Source organism: Petromyzon marinus, unplaced genomic scaffold (assembly GCF_048934315.1).
Source record: "Petromyzon marinus isolate PM22_M1 ecotype Great Lakes invasive population unplaced genomic scaffold, UKy_Petmar_22M1.pri1.0 PM_G_Scaffold_27, whole genome shotgun sequence".
NCBI classification, from domain to species: Eukaryota; Metazoa; Chordata; class Hyperoartia; order Petromyzontiformes; family Petromyzontidae; genus Petromyzon; species Petromyzon marinus.
Genome location: NW_027422839.1, coordinates 1,291,074 through 1,303,092, shown reverse-complemented (window position 1 = coordinate 1,303,092; position 12,019 = coordinate 1,291,074). Strand labels below are relative to the sequence as shown.

Below are 12,019 nucleotides of genomic sequence, written 5' to 3'. Positions count from 1 at the left end.
TGGCGGTCGCGCACCCGCGCGATAGTCTAATAGCGAGGGAGCGAATTAAGCGCCTAGCGTGCGCGAAAACGCAGCTGTGTAAACAGCCCGTTAAATCGGAGCAAAGTAATCGCGGCGTTTTGTTTTTGCTTAAGCGTGTGGAGCGTGGGTGGGAGGGAATCCCACGGCGGCGCGCCGCACCTGTTTATTCCCATGCAGGACGGGGTTTTACTTTGCGAGCGCGCTCACCGTGGCACGCCGCCGTTGAACAGTGTAGCGCATCGCAAGCGCAAAGCGTACGAGCCGCTAATTAAGCTACGCAAACACGGTCGACATCCCAGGCAGAGGTACAGGGGTGCGAGACATTAGGGGTCGGTAGTCTGGACCTGACAGAGCAGCCGGGGGGTAGCGGTATGAGTGGAACGGGGGAGTCGGTGGGCAACGGCCCCGACAATTCAGTGATGGCGGGGGACGGTAGCCCCCACAGTTTGGCGTCAAAAGCGGTACGAACCCCCGCGTTACCCCACGCAAAAATAAGGCATATATTCACCGGCCGGGGTACCCCTTCGTGGAAAGCGTTTGCCCGCAATGTCCTAGCAGCTAAGGAAATTAATGGGTGGACGGACGCGCAGGCGTTACGTCAACTTAATATGAATCTGGATGGGCGGGCAGCCGATTTTGTGGAAGCCCTACCCGCAAGCGCGCAGACACAGCTAGAGGAGCTGATGCGCCGACTTGATCTGCGTTTCGGTACGCGCGATGAGGAGGAGGCAAAAGCAGCCTTAGAGGCACGCCGTCGCCAACCCGGTGAGGACCTGCCTGATTATGCCGAGGATGTGCGTGAGCTAACAAAGATCTTACGCCCGGGGTACACAACGGAGGTTTTTTATTGGTTAGATGGCGTAGATATATGAATGTCTTCAAACCCGCCACCACCCGACAGCCCATTTAGTCAGGTTCGTCACGTAAACAGAATGTGCCGATTCGTTACCTGCACGGCACACCAGTTGTGTTGGAGAGCTAAAGCCACGACATTGATGATCTATGTTCGTGTTTGAGTACGGATGAAGCTGTCACGTTTTTAATTCATTAATGTTTTATCGTTGAAGCGATTTGTGGATCGAGAACGCCAGCCCCACATTTAGGCCGCCCCTTGACGCTGGTTGGCTTGCCACTTCATCAACGCACATTTATCGTAAATTCTGTCGCGTTTTTGATCCACAAATTGTCGCATTGAACGCGGCAGTTGCGTGACAGGAAATTACTTGGACAATTTAAGAAAAAAATTGCTCACAAATGCACTTCACCTACCTCTCATCTCACTCCACTCTCCTCTCATCTCACTCCCCTCCACTCACTCTCCTGCCTCTCCCTCTCAATCCACTCCCCTCCACGCACTCTCCTGCCTCTCCCTCTCACTCCACTACCCTCCACTCACTCTCCTGCCTCTCCCTCTCATCCCACTCCACTCCACTCACTCTCCTGCCTCTCCCTCTCATCTCACTCCACTCACTCTCCTGCCTCTCCCTCTCATCTCACTCCACTCCACTCACTCTCCTGACCCTCCCCTCTCATCTCACTCCACTCCCCTCACTCTCCTGCCTCTCCCTCTCATCTCACTCCCCTCCACTCACTCTCCTGCCTCTCCCTCTCATCTCACTCCACTCACTCTCCTGCCTCTCCCTCTCACTCCACTCCACTCACTATCCTACCTCTCCCCTCTCATCTCACTCCACTCCACTCCCCCCACTCTCAGACCCCTTCCCCTCTCGTCTCTCCGTGGCCGCGTGTATTTTCACTCGCGACACGTTATTAACATTCACGTCTTCAGCTCCCAGTCCCCCGAGCTTGGAGAACTTCGCTCCCCATTCCGGCGTCGGTGGGAGCCGTTGCTCTCCCAGCTTTGGCATCTCCCGTGCCTCCAGGCGCACCTCGTCGGGGCCTTTGGGAGGAAGTTTGGGGGAGCGACCACCCTCCGTGTTACCGCCACCACCGCCGCCATCGCCGCCGCCGCCCAAGTTGTTAGCTATCCAGGAAACTTCCCTGGGCCGGCGCCTGAGACACCGCGGCCGGCAGCGGCGGCCTACGGCCAGGTCGCTCAGCAGGCAGACGGCCAGCGACAGGGGGAGCAGCACAGGCAGCAGGGAGCCTGGGGCAGGGGAGGGGGAGGGAGGGGGATGGAGGGAGGGGGGAGGAAGGGGATTGAGACCACAAACTCCAAACACTCCCCTACTTAGGTACCATGCAATTGCAGGTGGACAACTCTACTAACGAACAAGTAACGTTCCAGAGCTCCGTGTGTTCCTAAGTCTCAACGTCACCACCATCACGGTCAACTACTCAGTCCCCTGTCACCACCCCCCCCCCCCCAGTCAACTACTCAGGCCCCTGTCACCACCCCCCCCCCGCCACGGTCAACTACTCAGTCCCCTGTCACCCCCCCCCCGCCACGGTCAACTACTCAGTCCCCTGTCACCACCCCCCCCCCGGTCGGTCAACTACTCAGTCCCCTGTCACCACCCCCCCCCCAGTCAACTACTTAGTCCCCTGTCACCCCCCCCCGGTCAACTACTCAGTCCCCTGTCACCCCCCCCCCCCCCCCCCCACTCACCATCCACGCCGGCGGAAGCCGGGGGGACGAATCTGCCACCGTCGATGGTCGTGACGCCCTCGCTGGACGCACACGAGGAGCCAACACCGTCAACGCTGCTGCACTCCTCCACCTCCTCCACCTCCTCGTTGTCGTCGTCATCGTCGTTGTCATCGTCCACCTTCTCTCCTGATGGCGCACAAAAAACACAAAAAGGCCGTAGGTACGTCTATGGGTCTCTGTGTGGTGAGTCTATGGGTCTCTGTGTGATGAGTCTATGAGTCTCTGTGTGGTGAGTCTATGGGTCTCTGTGTGGTGAGTCTATGGGTCTCTGTGTGATGAGTCTATGGGTCTCTGTGTGGTGAGTCTATGGGTCTCTGTGTGATGATTCTATGGGTCTCTGTGTGGTGAGTTTATGGGTCTCTGTGTGATGAGTCTATGGGTCTCTGTGTGGTGAGTCTATGGGTCTCTGCGTGGTGAGTCTATGGGTCTCTGTGTGGTGAGTCTATGGGTCTCTGGGTGGTCAGTCTATGGGTCTCTGTGTGGTCAGTCTATGGGTATCTGTGTGATTAGACTCTGGGTCTCTGTGTGATGAGTCTATGGGTCTCTGCGTGGTGAGTCTATGGGTCTCTGTGTGATGAGTCTATGGTTCTCTGTGTGGTGAGTCTATGGGTCTCTGCGTGGTGTGTCTATGGGTCTCTGTGTGTGATGAGTCTATGGGTCTCTGTGTGGTGAGTCTATGGGTCTCTGTGTGGTGAGTCTATGGGTCTCTGCATGGTGAGTCTATGGGTCTCTGTGTGTGATGAGTCTATGGGTCTCTGTGTGGTGAGTCTATGGGTCCCTGTATGATGAGTCTATGGGGGGGATCGGCAACAACACACCACACACTCACCACACTCACCACACTCACCACACACACTCACTACACTCACTACACTCACCACACTCAACACACACACACCACACTCACCACACACTCACCACACACTCACGACACACACACACACTCACCACACTCACCACACTCAACACACACTCACCACACTCACCACACACTCACCACACACTCACGACACACTCACCACACTCACCACACACACACCACACACACACACCACACACTCACCACACACTCACCTATCTCGCAGCTCATGCCGGAATACCCTTGGGGGCAGTTGCAGGTGAACTCATCCGGCTTGGCGTTGATGCAGCTGCCTCCATTCAAGCACGGCTGGTGGCTGGCGCAGTAATTCAGATCTAGCGAGAAGCGAGGGAGGGGAACGGCAACAACATCTACCACCGTGTGACAATTGGGTTTCCCCTTTTTATCTGGCAGCAAAACAGCGACGTTAAGATGTTAAAACACCAAATTGTGAAACCCTTTTACAAGGAATCACGTCACTGCATTAACCACAATGCTTGTGGTCAGAATGCAAACAAAACACACCATCTGATAGTAGATGATGATGATGCGCTGTCCTTGAAGCTGATTGGTCCACACCAGAGACAGCTTTCTTTAGAGCCTCGTCTCAAACGGTGTGAGACCAGAGGTGACCTCTAGACCAGAGATGACCTCTAGACCAGAGGTGACCTCTAGACCAGAGGTGACCTCCAGACCAGAGGTGACCTCTAGACCAGAGGAGTCCCGCGGACCCCGCGGTGCTACCTCGTAGGGGCAACCCAGGCGAGGTGCTCCAGTCAACCCGGGACGGGGACTGGCACCTCGGGGGGCTGTGTGGTGCCACCGCAGCGGAGCCGCTCCAGCGGAGCCGTACCCATCGCCGCGACGCCGTCACCGATGCCTCGGATTTCCCGCCACTCTCCCGGGGCCGGTGCCTTCTCAGACGTCCGCGTTTTGCCCACTGCACAGTCGTGAGGCCGCCGCAGCAGGGCCGCTCTGCCGAGGCCGTGCCCACCGCCGCTCTGCCGCCACCGGGGGATGCCGACGCGGTGCACCCTCACCACCCCCCCCCCCCCCCGCACGAACGCACACACGCCCCACGTAGAGCCGGGAGGGGAGGTCACCCGGCCGATAGATTTTTTTCCAGAAGTCCCTAATGGGATCGAACTTCATGGTTTCCTGCGGCCGGGAAATTGGGCGATCTTCCCCCTGTAGCTGACATGCACTGCGGCGCCGTGACCTAATAGTAAAAGTTGCATGGTCACGGAAAGGGCCATCGAGCCACAGCGAGTGGAACCACACACACACAAGCACGGGTCAGTGGACTGGTAGCGGGAGAACAAAGAGCGGATGTCGGAGAGATCATTGCGGCGACGTCACCTGAGCTGGGATCCGGGTATCGAAAGGGCGGGAAAATCCGAGCCCCTGATTGGACGGGAGGTCAAGGAAGCGAAACGCCGAAATTCCTTTGTTGTAGGTGGGATAAAGGGAGGGGGATTCAGGTAGCAAGGCAGTTCTTCTTCAAGATCATCGCGGTCCACGCAGGAGGGGAGTCAGCCGTTCGAGACGTCCGCGTGACGAACTTCAGCGCAGCCAGGCTCAACCCTCTACTGATCGCTTTTCTACAGCTTCCAGCGCAGCAGAGTGGAAGTACGCATGAGTAAGAGAGAGAGGTAAGTTTGGGCTGACATCCACTTACCCACAGAATTACGCGTAGCTTAACGGGTTGCTCGCGGTAAATAAAATAACTGGTAGGGGAAAAAACTGTTTCGTGTGGTCCTTTGGAGGGTGAAGAGGAGGGTGGAGAGTGTTTTGTGTTCGCGCGCACACGCGGCTGTTTGCGGCGAATAAGGGAGTAGAGCGTGCTTGGTGTCCGTACCTGTACGATCGTTTACAGTATTGTTCAGCGCATACCTACACGACTATTTTCGGTGGTGCCCAGCGCTCGCGTACCTGCGCAATCGCCTACAGTAGCGCTTTGCGCTCGCGTGCGTGCGCGGTTGTTTTCCACGAAGCGGATTGTTCAGTGTACGCGTGCCTACGCGTCTGGTTTCGGTGGCGTTTAGCGCTCGCATACCTGTACGATTGTTTACAGTAGGGCTTAACGCTCGCGCACCTGTGTGACGGGGTGGCGGGGTGGCGGTCGCGCACCTGCGCGATAGTCTAATAGCGAGGGAGCGAATTAAGCGCCTAGCGTGCGCGAAAACGCAGCTGTGTAAACAGCCCGTTAAATCGGAGCAAAGTAATCGCGGCGTTTTGTTTTTGCTTAAGCGTGTGGAGCGTGGGTGGGAGGGAATCCCACGGCGGCGCGCCGCACCTGTTTATTCCCATGCAGGACGGGGTTTTACTTTGCGAGCGCGCTCACCGTGGCACGCCGCCGTTGAACAGTGTAGCGCATCGCAAGCGCAAAGCGTACGAGCCGCTAATTAAGCTACGCAAACACGGTCGACATCCCAGGCAGAGGTACAGGGGTGCGAGACATTAGGGGTCGGTAGTCTGGACCTGACAGAGCAGCCGGGGGGTAGCGGTATGAGTGGAACGGGGGAGTCGGTGGGCAACGGCCCCGACAATTCAGTGATGGCGGGGGACGGTAGCCCCCACAGTTTGGCGTCAAAAGCGGTACGAACCCCCGCGTTACCCCACGCAAAAATAAGGCATATATTCACCGGCCGGGGTACCCCTTCGTGGAAAGCGTTTGCCCGCAATGTCCTAGCGGCTAAGGAAATTAATGGGTGGACGGACGCGCAGGCGTTACGTCAACTTAATATGAATCTGGATGGGCGGGCAGCCGATTTTGTGGAAGCCCTACCCGCAAGCGCGCAGACACAGCTAGAGGAGCTGATGCGCCGACTTGATCTGCGTTTCGGTACGCGCGATGAGGAGGAGGCAAAAGCAGCCTTAGAGGCACGCCGTCGCCAACCCGGTGAGGACCTGCCTGATTATGCCGAGGATGTGCGCGAGCTAACAAAGATCTTACGCCCGGGGTACACAACGGAGGTTTTTTATTGGTTAGATGGCGTAGATATATGAATGTCTTCAAACCCGCCACCACCCGACAGCCCATTTAGTCAGGTTCGTCACGTAAACAGAATGTGCCGATTCGTTACCTGCACGGCACACCAGTTGTGTTGGAGAGCTAAAGCCACGACATTGATGATCTATGTTCGTGTTTGAGTACGGATGAAGCTGTCACGTTTTTAATTCATTAATGTTTTATCGTTGAAGCGATTTGTGGATCGAGAACGCCAGCCCCACATTTAGGCCGCCCCTTGACGCTGGTTGGCTTGCCACTTCATCAACGCACATTTATCGTAAATTCTGTCGCGTTTTTGATCCACAAATTGTCGCATTGAACGCGGCAGTTGCGTGACAGGAAATTACTTGGACAATTTAAGAAAAAAATTGCTCACAAATGCACTTCACCTACCTCTCATCTCACTCCACTCTCCTCTCATCTCACTCCCCTCCACTCACTCTCCTGCCTCTCCCTCTCAATCCACTCCCCTCCACGCACTCTCCTGCCTCTCCCTCTCACTCCACTACCCTCCACTCACTCTCCTGCCTCTCCCTCTCATCCCACTCCACTCCACTCACTCTCCTGCCTCTCCCTCTCATCTCACTCCACTCACTCTCCTGCCTCTCCCTCTCATCTCACTCCACTCCACTCACTCTCCTGACCCTCCCCTCTCATCTCACTCCACTCCCCTCACTCTCCTGCCTCTCCCTCTCATCTCACTCCCCTCCACTCACTCTCCTGTCTCTCCCTCTCACTCCCCTCCACTCACTCTCCTGCCTCTCCCTCTCATCTCACTCCACTCACTCTCCTGCCTCTCCCTCTCACTCCACTCCACTCACTATCCTACCTCTCCCCTCTCATCTCACTCCACTCCACTCCCCCCACTCTCAGACCCCTTCCCCTCTCGTCTCTCCGTGGCTGCGTGTATTTTCACTCGCGACACGTTATTAACATTCACGTCTTCAGCTCCCAGTCCCCCGAGCTTGGAGAACTTCGCTCCCCATTCCGGCGTCGGTGGGAGCCGTTGCTCTCCCAGCTTTGGCATCTCCCATGCCTCCAGGCGCACCTCGTCGGGGCCTTTGGGAGGAAGTTTGGGGGAGCGACCACCCTCCGTGTTACCGCCACCACCGCCGCCATCGCCGCCGCCGCCCAAGTTGTTAGCTATCCAGGAAACTTCCCTGGGCCGGCGCCTGAGACACCGCGGCCGGCAGCGGCGGCCTACGGCCAGGTCGCTCAGCAGGCAGACGGCCAGCGACAGGGGGAGCAGCACAGGCAGCAGGGAGCCTGGGGCAGGGGAGGGGGAGGGAGGGGGATGGAGGGAGGGGGGGGGGAGGAAGGGGATTGAGACCACAAACTCCAAATACTCCCCTACTTAGGTACCATGCAATTGCAGGTGGACAACTCTACTAACGAACAAGTAACGTTCCAGAGCTCCGTGTGTTCCTAAGTCTCAACGTCACCACCATCACGGTCAACTACTCAGTCCCCTGTCACCACCCCCCCCCCCCCAGTCAACTACTCAGGCCCCTGTCACCACCCCCCCCCCCGCCACGGTCAACTACTCAGTCCCCTGTCACCCCCCCCCCCCGCCACGGTCAACTACTCAGTCCCCTGTCACCACCCCCCCCCCGGTCGGTCAACTACTCAGTCCCCTGTCACCACCCCCCCCCCCCCCAGTCAACTACTTAGTCCCCTGTCACCCCCCCCCGGTCAACTACTCAGTCCCCTGTCACCCCCCCCCCCCCCCCCCCACTCACCATCCACGCCGGCGGAAGCCGGGGGGACGAATCTGCCACCGTCGATGGTCGTGACGCCCTCGCTGGACGCACACGAGGAGCCAACACCGTCAACGCTGCTGCACTCCTCCACCTCCTCCACCTCCTCGTTGTCGTCGTCATCGTCGTTGTCATCGTCCACCTTCTCTCCTGATGGCGCACAAAAAACACAAAAAGGCCGTAGGTACGTCTATGGGTCTCTGTGTGGTGAGTCTATGGGTCTCTGTGTGATGAGTCTATGAGTCTCTGTGTGGTGAGTCTATGGGTCTCTGTGTGGTGAGTCTATGGGTCTCTGTGTGATGAGTCTATGGGTCTCTGTGTGGTGAGTCTATGGGTCTCTGTGTGATGAGTCTATGGGTCTGTATGGTGAGTCTATGGGTCTCTGTGTGATGATTCTATGGGTCTCTGTGTGGTGAGTTTATGGGTCTCTGTGTGATGAGTCTATGGGTCTCTGTGTGGTGAGTCTATGGGTCTCTGCGTGGTGAGTCTATGGGTCTCTGTGTGGTGAGTCTATGGGTCTCTGGGTGGTCAGTCTATGGGTCTCTGTGTGGTCAGTCTATGGGTATCTGTGTGATTAGACTCTGGGTCTCTGTGTGATGAGTCTATGGGTCTCTGCGTGGTGAGTCTATGGGTCTCTGTGTGATGAGTCTATGGTTCTCTGTGTGGTGAGTCTATGGGTCTCTGCGTGGTGTGTCTATGGGTCTCTGTGTGTGATGAGTCTATGGGTCTCTGTGTGGTGAGTCTATGGGTCTCTGTGTGGTGAGTCTATGGGTCTCTGCATGGTGAGTCTATGGGTCTCTGTGTGTGATGAGTCTATGGGTCTCTGTGTGGTGAGTCTATGGGTCCCTGTATGATGAGTCTATGGGGGGGATCGGCAACAACACACCACACACTCACCACACTCACCACACTCACCACACACACTCACTACACTCACTACACTCACCACACTCAACACACACACACCACACTCACCACACACTCACCACACACTCACGACACACACACACACTCACCACACTCACCACACTCAACACACACTCACCACACTCACCACACACTCACCACACACTCACGACACACTCACCACACTCACCACACACACACCACACACACACACCACACACTCACCACACACTCACCTATCTCGCAGCTCATGCCGGAATACCCTTGGGGGCAGTTGCAGGTGAACTCATCCGGCTTGGCGTTGATGCAGCTGCCTCCATTCAAGCACGGCTGGTGGCTGGCGCAGTAATTCAGATCTAGCGAGAAGCGAGGGAGGGGAACGGCAACAACATCTACCACCGTGTGACAATTGGGTTTCCCCTTTTTATCTGGCAGCAAAACAGCGACGTTAAGATGTTAAAACACCAAATTGTGAAACCCTTTTACAAGGAATCACGTCACTGCATTAACCACAATGCTTGTGGTCAGAATGCAAACAAAACACACCATCTGATAGTAGATGATGATGATGCGCTGTCCTTGAAGCTGATTGGTCCACACCAGAGACAGCTTTCTTTAGAGCCTCGTCTCAAACGGTGTGAGACCAGAGGTGACCTCTAGACCAGAGATGACCTCTAGACCAGAGGTGACCTCTAGACCAGAGGTGACCTCCAGACCAGAGGTGACCTCTAGACCAGAGGTGACCTCCAGACCAGACGTGACTTCTAGACCTGAGGTGACCTCTAGACCAGATGTGACCTCTAGACCAGAGGTGGCCTCCAGACCAGAGGTGACCTCTAGACCAGAGGTGACCTCCAGACCAGAGCTGACCTCCAGACCAGAGGTAACCTCTAGACTAGAGGTTCATTCTGAACCGCAAGGCATTGTGGTTCGTGCAGTGACGTTATGCCTTGTAAAATGTTTCACAGTTTGGTGTTTTAACATCTTAACACCGCTGTTTTGTTGCCAGAAAAAAGGGGGAAAGTTATTATCATATTTTGGTACTGGCAGAGGAGGTCCCATGATGTAACATCCACAACCACCACAGCAACCACCACCACATCCACCAACACCACCACCACAACCACCACAACCACCACCACCAACACCACCACCACCACCAGCACCACCACCAACACCACCACCAACACCATCACGACTATCACCATCACCACCACCACAACCACCACAACCACCACAACCACAACCACCACAACCACCACCAACACCATCACCACCAGCACCACCATCACCACCACTATCACCAACACCACCACCACCATCACGACTATCACCATCACCACCACCACCACAACCACCACAACCACCACAACCACCACCAGCACCACCATCACCACCACTATCACCACCACCATCACCACCACCACTATCACCACCACCATCACCACCACCACTATCACCACCACCATCACCACCACCACTATCACCACCACCACCAACACCACCATCACCACCACTATCACCACCACTACCAACACCACCACCACTATCACCACCACTATCACCACCACCAACACCACCACCATCACCACCATCACCACCAACACCACCACCACCACTATCACCACCACCACCACCACCCCCACCATCAACACCATCAACACCACCATCACAACCACCACTATCACCACCACCACCACCAACACCACCACCACCACCAACACCACCACCACTATCACCACCACCACCCCCACCACCACCCCCACCATCACCACCACCACCATAACCACCACCACCATTACCACCACCACCATCACCACCACCACCAACACCACCACCCCCACCACCAACACCACCACCACCCCCACAATCACCACCACTATCACCACCACTATCACCACCACCACCACCATTACAACTATTACCATCACCACCACCAACACGACCACCATCACCACCACCACCAACACCACCACCATCACCACCACCATCACCACCATCACCACCAACATCACCACCACCACGGATGATGATGATGATAGGTAAATATTGATGGACACATCCGAGCGTTGGATGGGGAGCGAGTGGCGTGAAATTCACCGGGTGACTGGGGGGGAGGAGGGGGGAGGAGGGGGGGAGGAGGAGTGGGGGGAGGAGGAGGGGGGGATGAGGAGGGGGGGTAGGTGGAGGAGGGGGGGGGAGGAGGGGGTAGGTGGAGGAGGGGTGGGGAGTTGGAGGAGGGGGGGTGCGGTAGTGGCACCTTTGTCACAGAGGAGGCCTCCCCAGCCACTGTCACAGCTGCAGCGCCAGGGCTGCTGTCTGCAGCTGCCGTGGCCACAGCCTGGGTAGGGGACGCAGCGCTGGCACAGCTCGCCCTGCCACCCGGAGCGGCACCTGCGGACACGCGGGCAGTGCTGAGTCTATGGTGCAGTGTTGAGTCTATGGTGCAGTGTTGAGTCTATGGGTAGTGTTGAGTCTATGGTGCAGTGCTGAGTCTATGGTGCAGTGTTGAGTCTATGGTGCAGTGCTGAGTCTATGGTGCAGTGTTGAGTCTATGTTGCAGTGTTGAGTCTATGGTGCAGTGTTGAGTCTATGGGTAGTGTTGAGTCTATGGTGCAGTGCTGAGTCTATGGTGCAGTGTTGAGTCTATGGTGCAGTGTTGAGTCTATGGGTAGTGTTGAGTCTATGGTACAGTGTTGAGTCTATGGTGCAGTGCTGAGTCTTTGGTGCAGTGCTGAGTCTATGGGTAGTGCTGAGTCTATGGTGCAGTGTTGAGTCTATGGTGCAGTGTTGAGTCTATGGGCAGTGTTGAGTCTATGGTGCAGTGTTGAGTCTATAGGCAGTGCTGAGTC

At 56.5% G+C, this 12,019-nt stretch overlaps 1 protein-coding gene across 2 annotated transcripts; it reads right to left on the bottom strand.

Annotated features, from left to right (window-relative positions):
* Positions 1 to 848: 848 nt before the first annotated feature.
* On the bottom strand, positions 849 to 11,800 carry LOC142913926 (uncharacterized). 2 transcript variants are annotated; one of them, XM_076061037.1, is made up of 5 exons: positions 11,428 to 11,800; positions 9,404 to 9,523; positions 8,244 to 8,411; positions 2,591 to 2,758; positions 849 to 2,128 (listed from the first exon to the last, which is right to left on the bottom strand). In XM_076061037.1, the coding sequence occupies exons 2-5, from the start codon at positions 9,417 to 9,419 to the stop codon at positions 1,707 to 1,709; spliced, it is 774 nt and encodes a 257-aa protein (XP_075917152.1). In that variant the 5' UTR covers positions 9,420 to 9,523; positions 11,428 to 11,800; the 3' UTR covers positions 849 to 1,706. The 2 variants fall into 2 exon arrangements, with proteins under 2 accessions (XP_075917152.1, XP_075917153.1); XM_076061038.1 differs by lacking the exon at positions 8,244 to 8,411 and adding an exon at positions 3,707 to 3,826 and having other exon boundaries at positions 11,428 to 11,622.
* Between the last annotated feature and the right edge of the window lie 219 nt (positions 11,801 to 12,019).